General features: G+C 46.2%; 1 protein-coding gene across 1 annotated transcript in view; it reads right to left on the bottom strand.

The window, feature by feature from the left end:
* Positions 1–13,310, bottom strand: part of IQGAP1 (IQ motif containing GTPase activating protein 1) — a 446,185-nt gene that overhangs the window by 209,936 nt on the left and 222,939 nt on the right. Inside the window, exon 11 of the mRNA XM_086958211.1 lies at positions 10,925–11,009. Within this exon, the coding sequence (XP_086814337.1) occupies positions 10,925–11,009 (85 nt within the window). The remainder of the gene's footprint in view (positions 1–10,924; positions 11,010–13,310) is intronic.

Below are 13,310 nucleotides of genomic sequence, written 5' to 3'. Positions count from 1 at the left end.
ATGCCTGGCGAGCCCTCCCGACTGATATACAATGGAACAGCGCAGTCTGGCATTTGGTAATTGACTTGTAATAACCAAATATATATCCCGATGACTAGCTGATGATATCACTTCCCTTTGGTGTAGGGCATCTGGGGAAAGATCTATGAAGCTGCTCCCTGTCCTAGGAGTCAGGGTTCTGGGTTTTGGATGTAGACAACCAACTGACTGCTCCAGCTTCCTACCAGTGCACCATTTGCCCCAAATTACTGACTGTCCAGAGTCAGCATTTTGGTGTTCAGAAGGAGGCTCTTCTGCGCCTTCTGAAAAGAGATGTGATATTGTACCAGGACTTCTGTTGCTGCTCCCGTAGGCTCCTATGAAGTGAAGTTCTGGAGGTGCACGTCTGTTGCTGTGCCCTGCGTGTAAGACATGCTGCTGAGTTTCCCAGAAAGAAGACTTACCCTGCAAGATAAATCCAAGGAAAGGCTGACTGAGACCTGTTTATAAGACTCCTCAGGAAGAATGACCATCAAGAAGTCATGATGATCTGGAGTCCAGCCAACTTAGATCGAATTTAACACGTAACATCAACATTCTTATCACAAGAAATCCAAAGATGTGCTGAAGACACCAATGCACTGTCTTCCCGTGACCCTCCCTGCTGTTCAATCGGATGACAGCATGCACTGAACTTTCTAACTTATAACCAGCTTACCTCAAACTGTTTTTTCACTACACACAGCAATGTATGTAGTTTACGGTTTCTGTATAGTGACTGGATTGCACAGATGAATTAGCATTTACATAGCCCATTTAAAATTAATTAACCTGATAATGAACTGGTTTTACTATTTGTATATTCTTTGATTTTAAATTGCATACCTATAGATCTGATAGAGACTTCTAGCCGGAGATTCCTTACCTTCGAATATTCCCCAGCCGTCAAGCTGGATTGTAAAGATTTTTTTAGCAGTACCAGTGTGTGATGGTAGGTGGTGTCATTCGACTCTGTGTCGCCCGCGCTAGAAATTACGTGTGAGGTACCTATATAGGCGCCACACCGGCACGCTGACATCAGATCTTTCCTTTCTGGGCCAGACAGCACTAATCCAGTCAGAGCTATTCCTCCGTCACTTTTTTTACTGGCTTTTTCGATATTTTGTCGAATCCTTTTGAGCATTTTTTTCCTTGTGAATTAAGTCATCCAAAAAATTGACTGTTTCAAACCATGCGAGGCCTGCCGTAGCCCAAAGTGAGTCTGGAGCCAGGGCAGGAAAGGGCAGGGTCTTGTGCACTACAAAGACCTTTCTTTGAAGTCACCCTACTTCAAAGGCTAAATTAGGTATAAGTACCAAGTCTCCAAGGGTTTGCTTCCTGTTTCTGAAGTTTCGGGATATCGAAGAATTCACCGTAGCTGACGTCTGCAACGCACCATCCCCGACACATTCCCTGCACGATTTTGCATAAATATATCGCCCACAGCCAAGCGGTTCGATATCAACGCACCAGCCCGACGCACAGCGCTCCTGACATTGACACAACAACAGTGCCCGACTTTGGAGATGACACATCACCTTCAACAGCAACACATCCCCTCCTTTGCTCAACGCATCGTCCCGAGCTACGACACATCCAAGGTACAGTCACCTGGTCTGCGTGACTCCTGTGTATGGCCCGCGCTCCAGCGTGGTCGGACTGAACTTTTGGATTTACCCCCAGTCAAGTGTGACCAAACAGCCCCAATTGGAGCTATTGATTTCTAAGCACTGTATTTTAATTTCATCTTGCAAAATTGGCATCTTGACTTGTGTATGTTGGATTGTTATCATCTTGGTCTGGTTTTACTTCGCTAAAAATTGGCCATTTTTCTAAACTGGTGCAGAGAACGTTTGTGATGTTTCACTATGTTACTGTGTGTGTGTACAAATACTTTACACATTGCCCCTTTAGTTTAGCCTGACAGCTCTGTGCAAAGCTACCAGATGGTGAGCACAGGTAAACGTTTAGTTTGTACTACACTTACCCTGACTAGAATTTTGGTTCCTGCTTGGATAGGGTTCATACTTCTGCCAACCAGAACCCAATTTTTAACAGGGCTACCCCCTCTCCTTTGGGGCTACCCTGCCACCCACTTACAACTGGCTGATGGAAGACTATCTCTCCTTGCTACGTTAGGAAGTGCAGGCTCTCTTGGCCAGGGGGGCAACAGAGAGGGTGACTGCATCAGAAGTAGGTTGTGGTTCTTATTCCTGCTACTTTCTGGTGCCAATGAAGGACAGAGGACTTCCTCCTATCCTAGACCAGCGCCTACTCAACCTCTTCCTGAAAAAGGAGAAAGTTCAAAATGCTCACACTTGCCTAAGTCCTGTCTGCCCTGAACCCGGGAGACTGAATGGTAGCACTGGACTTGCAGGATGCATATTTCCACATCCCCGTCCTGCCTGCACACAGACGTTAACTACGGTTATCAGTGTTCCAAGAGCACTTACAGTTTGCCATGATCTCTTTCAGCCCAACCAGCGCCCCCTCGGGTGTTCACGGAAGTGATGGTGGTGGTTGCAGCTCACCTGCGGAGGTCAGTAGTTCCAGCCTTCCTTTACCACGATGATTGGATGCTGAATGCGGGCTCGCCCTAGGGAGTCGTTTCCCACATTCAGACTATGGTGAATCTGCTGCACTCACTAGGGTTCACTATTAACATGCCAAAGTCACACCTGACTACCTCACAGACACTCCCTTTCATATAAGCCTTTCTGGACACTTTGAAGTTTCGGGCCTATCCTCCCAAGTGGCAAGACCAGAATATTCAGGCTATGATTCTGATGTTTCAGCCTCTATCCTGTATTTTGGTGGGACTGACTCCGAGGCTGTTGTGCCTCATGGCCTCCTGCTGTTACTCATGTCCATGGGTATATGCAGGCTCTGCAGTGGGACCTGAACTCCCTGTGGACGCAGCATCAAGGTGATCTCTCTAACATAATCCAGATCTTGGAAGGAACTGCAAAAGATCTTCAGTGGTGGCAAACAAACCATGATTTTGTCTGTGGGAGACTACCTCTCCCTTCCACAACCAGATCTGACTGTAGTCACAGATGTGGCACTCCTGGGATGGAGCACCATCTGTGAGAGGTAGAGATCAGAGGACTTGGATCTCCATAGTCTGAGCTCCACATCAACCTGTTCGAGCTTCGGGGGATTTCACTAAGCATTGAAAGTCTTTTTTCCTTCGATCAGGGGAAGGCTGGTGCAGGTGTTCATGGACAACACCACCACCATGTGGTACAGCAACAAACAGGGCAGGGTGGGGTTGTGGACCCCCTGTCAAAAGGCCATGCATCTCTGGATATGGCTGGAACATCAGAGCATTTCCTGGTGATTCAACACCTGGCAAGCTCTTTGAAAACCAGAGCGGATAAACTCAGCTGACGAAGCCTACCGGATCACCAACAGCATCTCCATACAGAGGTGGTGCAAGATCTCTTTCAGCAGTGGGGAGAGCCTTGGTTAGATCTATGCACCACCGTTGAGAACACGCAAAGCCAGATGTTTTGTGTGCTAGGGTTTCCAATGCGACTCTCGAGCTGAGGTGCTTTTTTGTTTTGAGAAGAGCTCTGGCCCCCTGTAACCTTTCTCTGCCAATACCACTCCTGCCAAGAGTTCTCAAGAAGATCAGGAACCACCAGGACCAAGTCTCTCTTGTGGCTCCGAATTAGGCATAGAGAGCCCAGTATCCCAAGCTGTTGAGCATTACCATTGGTCTTCCTTCAAGTGGATCTTCTGTCATAGCAACAAGGGTAGGTCCTGCACCCGCACCTGAGTATCCTCCACCTTCATGCATTGCGATTGAGCAGAGACAGTTGACAGCTTTCAACCTTCCTCCCAAAGTCTGATGTTATTCTAGCAGCCAGGCATCCGTCCACCAAGTGGGTTTATGCCTGCTGTTGGAATAAGTTTGTTTCATGGTGTGCTTCCCGCAATGTTGACCCCCTTTATCCAAGGTTCTTTTGTTTGCTGTATCTTTAGCGCAGTAGGGCTCTGATGTGGGCACAGTTAAAGGTTATCTCTCTACCATTTCTGCATTTTTGCAGTTGCGGGACCAACCTTCTCGGTTTAAGTCACCTGCTGTAGCTAGGCTCCTTAAAGACCTGCAGCATATGTTTTACCCCACTCCATTCATCATGCCTCAGTGGGACCTCAATCTTGTCCTCACCTCTCTGATGTCTGCACCATATGAGCCTCTGCATAATTGCCTTCTAGGCTATTGACTATCAAAACTGCTGTTTTTGTGGCCATAATATCGGCCAGGTGCGTCAGCAAATTGCAGGCACTCTCTGTGCACCCTCCTTATACCGCTTTCTAGCCATACAAACTGGTTCTCTGGACATGTGCCTCCTTCCTTCCGAATGTTGTAACTCCCTTTCATGCAGGCCAGAGCGTCACCCTGGCTACCTTCTTTGCTCCACCTCATCCCTCCAAAGCGGCGGAGAGACCTCACCGTCTGGACACAAAAATTGCTTTGTCATTCTATTATGACCGCACAAAAGAGTTCCGGGGGGACAATCAACACTGTGTGGGCTATGTAGGAGCTTAAAAAAATGAAGGCTGTGAAGAAATGGATAACCTTGAGATGGATTGTTCTATATATTAATATCGGTTACACATCGGCCGAGAACCTCCTGAGGGTTGCTGGATTACTCCATTAGAGGGAAGGTAGCGACCACTGCGTTAGCCCATGGTGTTCCTGCTCTGGAAATCTGTCAGGCAGCAATGTGGGCATCCCTGTAGACATTCACAAAGCACTACTGTCTGGACAGTCAGGTCTGTTGTGACAAGCACTTCGAAGACCCACCGCCGGGGATGAAGTGCTTGGGTATCTTTGGTAAGGAATCTGGGGCTAGAAGCCCCTATAAGTCCTCACTGCAACTCCAGTTCATTCTGGGGTCAGACACACTAAACTATTTTTTGGAATTCTGAACCACACAGAAACTAGTAAAAGGACAGCCATATCAAAGAATCTGCTGCCTTTCACTGACTGGATTGTAGGTAGTTCATTTAGTAGAGGTCCGGGGTTTTACCCAAGGGTAGAAAACTGAACAGAAAAGAACTTCCCTGATTGTGAATAGCATGCATGATAACACTACATTGGTGTGTAAACTATAGAATTCACCGTTTTTTTGGAGGGGGTTATCTCAGTTCTAAAAAGAAAATTAAGCCTTGCTGGTTTCTTCTGCTGTGCCTTTCTTTAGCGCCCCTACCTTTCCCTATCCAAAGTACTGCTGGACAGTCAGGTGTAAAAGAAAGTACCAATAGAGTGGTCATGACCACATTAACTTCTACCTTAGAGAGTCGACCACAGAAAGGATTATCAATTATAAAAAAAAACTTCCATAGAAATGCAATGCAAGCAGCGGACCGAAAAATGCATATGAAATCGTTGCTGACTGGTCGTGGCCGGTTAATTTACTCCAGAAAATATGTCAGCTAAAACATATCATAGATATTGGTAGGAAAATCCGCAGGCGGCAACTCCCTGAAAGAAATTTGGAGCACATCATGCAGAAAACACACGATGAAGTCCAGCGCCTACAGTCAAGTGCTTCTGTTTTCTTGCATTTCGGATTTGTACATCTCTGGCAGTCGCTGCCTCATACATTTCCCACACCCGGTGTGGCGTAAGTAAGCCAATTGTTGATTACAATCTGGAATGCGTGTGACGTTTGTTCCTCCACCATAACCCCCCCTTCTGGTTACGGAAGCAGGTGCAGGCTTCTATTTATAGCATAGATGCAGGTTTCTATTTATAGTCTCAAAGGGACGCAAGGTCACACCACTGGGTTACTGCACGAGCACAAGGCTTTTTTTGAGCCGTTGTTCTGTCGTTTGACGTCCTCAATGCTTTCCCAATCTTGGGTCAACATCAATGGGCCCCTCACGTCCTCTTCAGTGTGGGGCTGCAGGAAGGCCTTCTGCTACAACACTGTTCCCTCTCCTCCTAAATGTATGTGAAGGGAGACGAGTGCATAGATTCAACTACCAAGAGACCCCACGTTATCTGTGAAACCTTCGGGCATCCTGGCCTTTTTTCCTAAAAGCACTATGCATGGTGGGAATTTTATACTCCGATGCCAAAAGCAAAACTACAAGACCCAGAGTGCAATGTTCTGATGACTAAAAAAGCCGGGACTGACAGACGGGGTAGTACATGGCATAGGGCCACCTGGCAAATAAAGGTTGTTTGTCTCTATCCTAGGAGCTGGTGGCTGCTCTCTGCGCCTGCGCGGATGAATTGCACACGTGCTGCAGGCTCGAGGCCACGAGGGGGCAGGCCCCCCATGGACCGGCAGCCACTCTCTCCTCTGGCAGCCACAAGACCAGCCGCCAGACAGAACTGGTATTTTATTGCCCTTGACCACCCAGAAGGAGAGTGCTGGACCTCCTTGACCCGGTCTCCCTACTCCCCACCATCCAACCAATAGAATCTAGTATTCAGGCTGGAATAAGAAAAGGGCATGTGGAAAACTATAACCAGACACCCCTCAGACGATGATTATTTGCTTCTTTTTCACCGAGACTGTTTTACACAGCCATAGTGCATTCTTGGATAATAGCTGGGAAATATATGCAGGAGCAGCAGTTACTCTGGTGTGTGTGACATTTATTTATTTATTTATTTTATTTATAAAGGTTTATATAGCGCAACACTGAGATGTGAAGAATCTGCATATCAAGCAAAAAGTTCCAAATCTCTCAGTCGGCTGGTCAACTGGTGTAGGCCTCTGTAGAAACAAAACTAAAGAAACCACCAAGTGGTGATGTGTCTTTTTACATTTAACGCTGCTGCCCATTCAATTTACACAGACATGCTGTGGGTTTCACCTTCAATCTATGGCTTATGAACCATGACCGTTGCCCCCTTGATCCCAGTAGAGCAAAATTACCTTTTTTCATTATTTCTTAATTTCATTAAAGTTGATCAGTACCTCGTGATGATTGTACATACTGGTACAGCATTTATATTCTAACAATACATCCTAAAACGAAGGCTGCACTCACTCCAATGAAAGGTATGTGGAGATTTATGTACATTTATATAAATGTAAACGTATACAAATGTTGCAAATACATTTAATGATTCGATTCGTTTGTTTTTATGAAACAAGCATAATTTTTCACATTCAGCTCATATTTGCTTGTGCTAATATGCAAATTATTGTTTCAGAAGTCGTCACTAACATGTCCAGCTCTCTAATTAGTTTCATATTTCACTATACTAATTCACCACTAATCCTTTATGGGTTCCGGAGTAGCGCGCTCCTCGACGAAAATCGCTTCAACAGCTCATCAGAGGTAGTAAGCACTATTTAATTGCAAACTGTTCCCTCCACTATCCTTTTCAATCCAAATAACTGACTAACCTATCCACCAATCAAATTATTTTCATATTTCACTATACTAATTCACCACTAATCCTTTTTGGGTTACAGGGTAGCGTGCTGCTCGCCGAAAAAGCGCTTCAACACCTTGTCAGGGGTAGTAAGAGCTATATAAATGCAGTTACAATCTATACTCAAGGTTAGTGTTTAATTAAGATATGGAACAACATCACTGGTTTATTCTTGGTGTTCTCAAAACCAAGTTGGATGCTCTACCTCCACTAATCATTCTTTAAGGGCCTCTGGCATATCTAAAACAGCTTATGTAGTGTCTCATCTCCATAACAAAACTCACAAGCTATTGACATGGGTCTAAGGGAAATCTACCCAGATATGGGGCAAAAATCCTTTCATTCACATCAATGGGAATCTAATACAGTACCCAACCAAGCTTTTTTAATACCGCTATAATTTGTCATGTGAAGAAAGTTTTCAGTCTTGTGTTCTTTCTTTGCCTTATTATTACCTTTACTCCTACTTTTGAAATTCTAAAATAAAATGACATAATGGGACAGGATTAAATAGAAGCATCTAATATGGAAATTCTTAATGCTCACAAACTGCACTGCCAGTTCAGTAATGTCAAGAGATTGCCCACGTCATAGAATATAAACATGTATTAAATAGAATTGTTTTAGGCTTTTCCTGAAAGTTCAGAGTCAAATTCCACGATTCCTGCACAGTAGATTCTAGATGCTCGGCACCAAAACTAAAAATATGTGATCGAACATTCAATAAAGTTTTGTTCTTTGAATGTGCTGGAGACCAAGGTTAATTGATTGCAGTCTGCATTCTGGTGCTTACTTTTCTTTTTATCCTGCAGATAGACTTCCCCGAATGCACTTTAAATAGTAACTGTACAATTGAGTGTAATTGTCTAGATGATAGGTCACCACCGTAGCTGAATTTAGTACAAGACTTCCAGCAATGTTTTGTACACATTGCAGCCTGGCTTTTTGAGCCTTTGGTAGTACAATATTACAAATAAATTTGCTACCTTGCAATTATTTAATGCACCAATTAATATTTTGTGAGGTTTCTTTTCCATACAAAGTAGGGTACGTTTCTGCTGCCACAGACTAAGAATTACAGATTAAACAACTGAGTTGATGTGAGCCTAAAAATCTGAGATTTGTATCCAAGATCACTCACAGATTTATGTGCATTATTAGCAAAAGATGTTGGAGTGCCAAATAACTTGAGGCCGAGAGAGCACAATGGAAATTGAGTATTTCTAACTGGACATCAATTGGAGGAGCTTGGCTTTCTGTCTATTGAGCTCGAGGACACTGTTGTTCATTCACCTCTCCTAAACCGCTCTTTAGGGCTAAAATATCTTGCAGACCTCTGAAGCCTAGGAAAATCTGCTTGTCATCTGTGTAAAACTGGAAGTTCAAACTTCTAGTCCTAAAAACTGAGAACAGTTGTTTAGATGACTGTTGAATAACAGAAGTCATGGGAGGCCATTGGTATGCCCTGCACTCGTTTTTCCCCTCAGATGTCAGAAACAGACCAAGTCAGACAGATTTTTTCTCCCACATAAAAAATAACCACCTTATACATCTGTTATGGTTGCCTCCCTACTTAGGCGGTTGAGTAGCAGATCCACAGTACCTCCGTATAGAGCGCCAAAACAAATTAAGTCGAATGGGCAAGGATAAATCTCCATCATCCGAGGTGGCCACCACATCATCCAACAGGAATACCAGATTAGTCTGTGAACTAAATGGGGACTAAGGGCCATATGTATCAACACATTTCCCCATACACACAGAATGGGCGAAACCCTTTGATACATCTGGCCCATAATTCCAAACTGGTACTTACAGTGACAATGCAAGATGGCCTGCAGCTAAGAGAGTATCACCCTCTCACAAACTTTTAGACACCCAGGGAAGGAAAGCTATAGCCCCGTAACGTTGTGTCCTTTATTAAAGGAGTTCATCCTTAATCCTTTCTAGTAGTCGTCTCACCTCCTATGTTAGCGCTTTCAATGTTTGTGTTTAAATAGGTCTCCGGTTTAAAACACATTTACAAATTACCTTTTGTAATCCGTTATTGCTTTAACAAGTCACCATTAGAGTTTTCCTTTCTTCCAACTAGTTGTAAGACATCTGCAATGCCACTTCATTTCAGCAACCACAGAGCTGAACCATGGGAGAGAGCATTTTGCTACTCCTACATATTCAGTGGTGCAATTTTACTGTAGATGCCTGATATGGTATTGACAAACTTATCAAAAAGAATTGTTGCTCATTCTTGTATAGTTCTTCATTTGCCTTCACGTCATCAAAAGTTTGAGCATCAAATCTGAGAAGCGATGGTTCTTTATAAATCATGTGTGTGGTGAATCTATGGACAGAAGGGGCACTTCCTACTCCTAACGTCTTGTCCCCGGACAATTGGACCCTTTTAGGTCAATAAAGAATTTGGATGAGGTGGTCTCATCTACGTCTCGTAGCATGTTTAGATCTATAGATTCACAGCACTTGTGATTTATGATGAGTCTCAGGAAGAAGGGCGGGGTCTAAACCCTCCCTTTCTCTCAGTGTGATATGAAGTCATGGTTCTTTCCCAAAATAGCAGCCTTTCTACAGAGTGTTGTAACTGTCTCATTAAAAGTATAACACATCTAACGGGAAGAGTGAGTACTACAACCCTTCCCTGTTGAGACTGCCTGCATATTACATTACACTTTTCAAATGTGCTCTCTTCGAATACTTGACACACATCTATGTACTCACCCAAATAAGCTCTGTTTGCTAAACTAACAGGAAATAATGCCATGTGGAAAAAGCATGATCACCAGAGCGAAATGTTGCGTCATTTGTGAGGATCATGGTAACCACTGGGTGAATATTCGGCTGCCTCTTGGTCACATACAAAGGTATCTGCCAAATTGAAGCAGAAGTGACTGGGGACGGGTGAAACTAGGAGGAGTGGGCTAGTATCCAGAGTGGGTCACTTTTTGAGACACCAGGGGTGCTACTGGACCAAGGGCCAAGCCCGCTGTAAAGTGTCACTGAGCTACGAGGGCTGCTTATACCTCTGGATGAGATCATCACAGTTGTCAATCAAGAACAGAGAACTATAAACTTCAATCGGATTTTTCTCCTCCAGGGGCTTAAAGAGCAACAAATCCTGCCTGGAAAAGTCCATGAAGCACCTGAAGGCGCTGAACGCCTGTAGCATGCACGGCCATGTTTTCACAATGGTTAACATGCAGGATCAAGTGCTCACTTTCAAGTTAGCTCCTCGGCCATTGAATGTCTGACTCAAGTTTGAACACTAGCCCGGCCTGTAGCCTCGCAGGAGTCGTCTGCATGGCAGACATCCTTGGGAGAGGCATTATTTTGTGAATGAGTTGCCTCGGGGACCTCTAGGGGGATTCCACGTCACGGTAACTGGGCAGGTGAATAACTCTTTGTTCTAGGGCGGCCCTGCTGACTCATCCCTGGCACGAGCCCCTCCCAAGCACGCGGCGCTGCGCGCGCAGCTGCAGGCCTTACTTCTCTGGTACTGCTGTGCCGAGCCGTTCGCAGCGTCCACCCCGGACTGGAGCTCCTCCTTCTGCAGGGGGCCGGGCAGGCCATTCTGGGGAAAGAAACAACAACATGAGCCCCACACATGCCACCCTTAGCAGCCTTTCAACATCTGCCCTAGCTCTGTATACAAGCACTTTAAAGAGCCCCGCCTTCTTCACACTGAGGGAGCTATGATAGTGATTGTGTATGTGTAGCTAAAAACAGCGCGGCACTACGTCCGGCACGGCGTCATGCATGTGCGCGTGTCTTGGCAGACACACCCAACACCTGCCTGCTCAAAAAGGAACATTTTGTTAAACACAGATTTTACAATTCCCGGATGAGTGTAATTAGTATACAGTTTCAACACACACACGCATTCCCTAACCCCCTACACACACCGAATTCGGAACAAATGTAGCATGCAAAACACAGGAAAACCTAGACGAAAGACCGGAACAAATCGAGCACAACGAGTGGTGGCATTTTCAAATATATTAGTTGTGCTTGGGCTGAGAATGGCGATTCCCTAAAGGAGTGGGCCCCCTGAGGGTTTGGGGGCCTCCCTGCAGTGCTAGGGATTGCATTACGCCCCTGTGTACGCTGTGTCATTAAAAAACGAGCAGCCATATGGTACATTTAGAAATGTTGTGGTTTTGCTAACCATTTGGTGCACTTCAGAGATTAGCTGGAGGGAAGCAGACATGTATACACCCTTCCCAGTGCTAAACTAACTGTACATATTGCGCAGATTTACTTGTCAGGGGGAAGAGCGTGAAGCCACCTACTTTACCTCTGGTTACTTCCATGGCAGGTACTCGCTTGCCTTGCGGTCCTAAACCTGGAGAGTGTCACAGTCCGCAGCAACCTTTTCATTTTATTAAAATATACTCACGTCCAGATTTACTCTAGTTTTAACCACGAAGAACAGCGCCTGATTGAAACTACAGCAGGATGTGTTTCACTGGGAATGTACTCCCACTTGCCTGTCCTTTTATTACATCAGCAGGAGAAGGAGCCCGCACACCACCTTTGTAAGGCACGTATGAACAAGCCTCTCTGGATGTAGCATGGCCCCTGCCAAACAATTGTATATCCCTCATCAGGGGTATGAAACGCTATATAAATGCAAACCCTTTCCCTCCACTATCCTTCTCAATCCAAATAACAGGCTAACATATCCACCGCTCAAATTCATTTCATATTTCACTATACTAATTTACCATTAATACTTTATGGGTTCCGGAGTAGTTTGCTACTCGCCGAAAAAGTGCTTTGACACCTCTTCAGGGGTAGTAAGCGCTGTATAATTACAATACAATTAGAGAGGTGCAGAGAAGCCAGAGATACCATTAGATAATTACAATCACTTCAGGTTCCTAAATATCCTCCATTTATGACCACCGTAGCCCCTGCAGTGCCAGACACCGGAGACCGCGCACCGTCCGCGCCTGGCCCGCGCCCAGTGCCAGGACCCCTGGCCCACGAAGACCCCGACCGACCCGCCTGACGTACTCCGCCGCCGCCCTCACCGCTCTCAACACCGGCCGACTCCCAGAATGCCATCAAGCCACTCCAAGACGCACCCACGGACCTTTCAGCTGCCACGCCTGCAGGTTCTCCTGCAACCGGACCAGCCCCGCACCAGCACCCGCCAAGTCGAACACCACCAGCACCCACCTCAAGTGCATCCTGCTCAACACCCGCTCCGTCCACAGACACGCCATCGAACTCTGGAACCTCCTAGACGCCACAGCCCCTGACGTTGCCTTCCTCACGGAGACCTGGATGAACGCCTCATCAGCTCCCGACATCGCCATCGCTATCCCAGAGGGCTACAAGATCGTCCGGAGGGACCGAAACGCCAACCAGATGGGAGGAGGCATCGCCATCATCCACAGGAACACCATCCGTCTCACGACCAGCATCGACAACACCCTGACCAGCGCCGAACACCTGCATTTCCAGATCCACACCAACCCGAACACCACCCTCAGAGGCACCCTGATCTACCGACCCCCTGGACCACGCACGCAATTCAGCGAGGACATCGCCGACTTCGTCAGCCCGCATGCCCTCCCCTCCGCTGACTACATCCTCCTGGGAGACCTCAATTTCCATCTGGAGAACAACAACGACCACCACACCAGCACCCTGCTCGACAACCTCGCCAACCTGGGACTCAAGCAACTGGTGTCCACCCCCACCCACCTCGCCGGACACACACTCGACGCCGTCTTCTCATCCAGCACAGACATCGACTTCAGCCACGCCACAGAGCTTCAATGGACGGACCACAGCTGCGTCCACTTCACCTTCAAGAGAACGACGACCCACCAACACCAGCAACAGGCCGCTCGCAGAAGCTGGA

The sequence above is a fragment of the Lissotriton vulgaris genome, chromosome 2_1, assembly GCF_964263255.1.
Source record: "Lissotriton vulgaris chromosome 2_1, aLisVul1.2, whole genome shotgun sequence".
Lineage (NCBI taxonomy): Eukaryota > Metazoa > Chordata > Amphibia > Caudata > Salamandridae > Lissotriton > Lissotriton vulgaris.
Note: the sequence above shows the minus strand (reverse complement) of the source record. Positions and strands in the feature narration are given on the sequence as shown.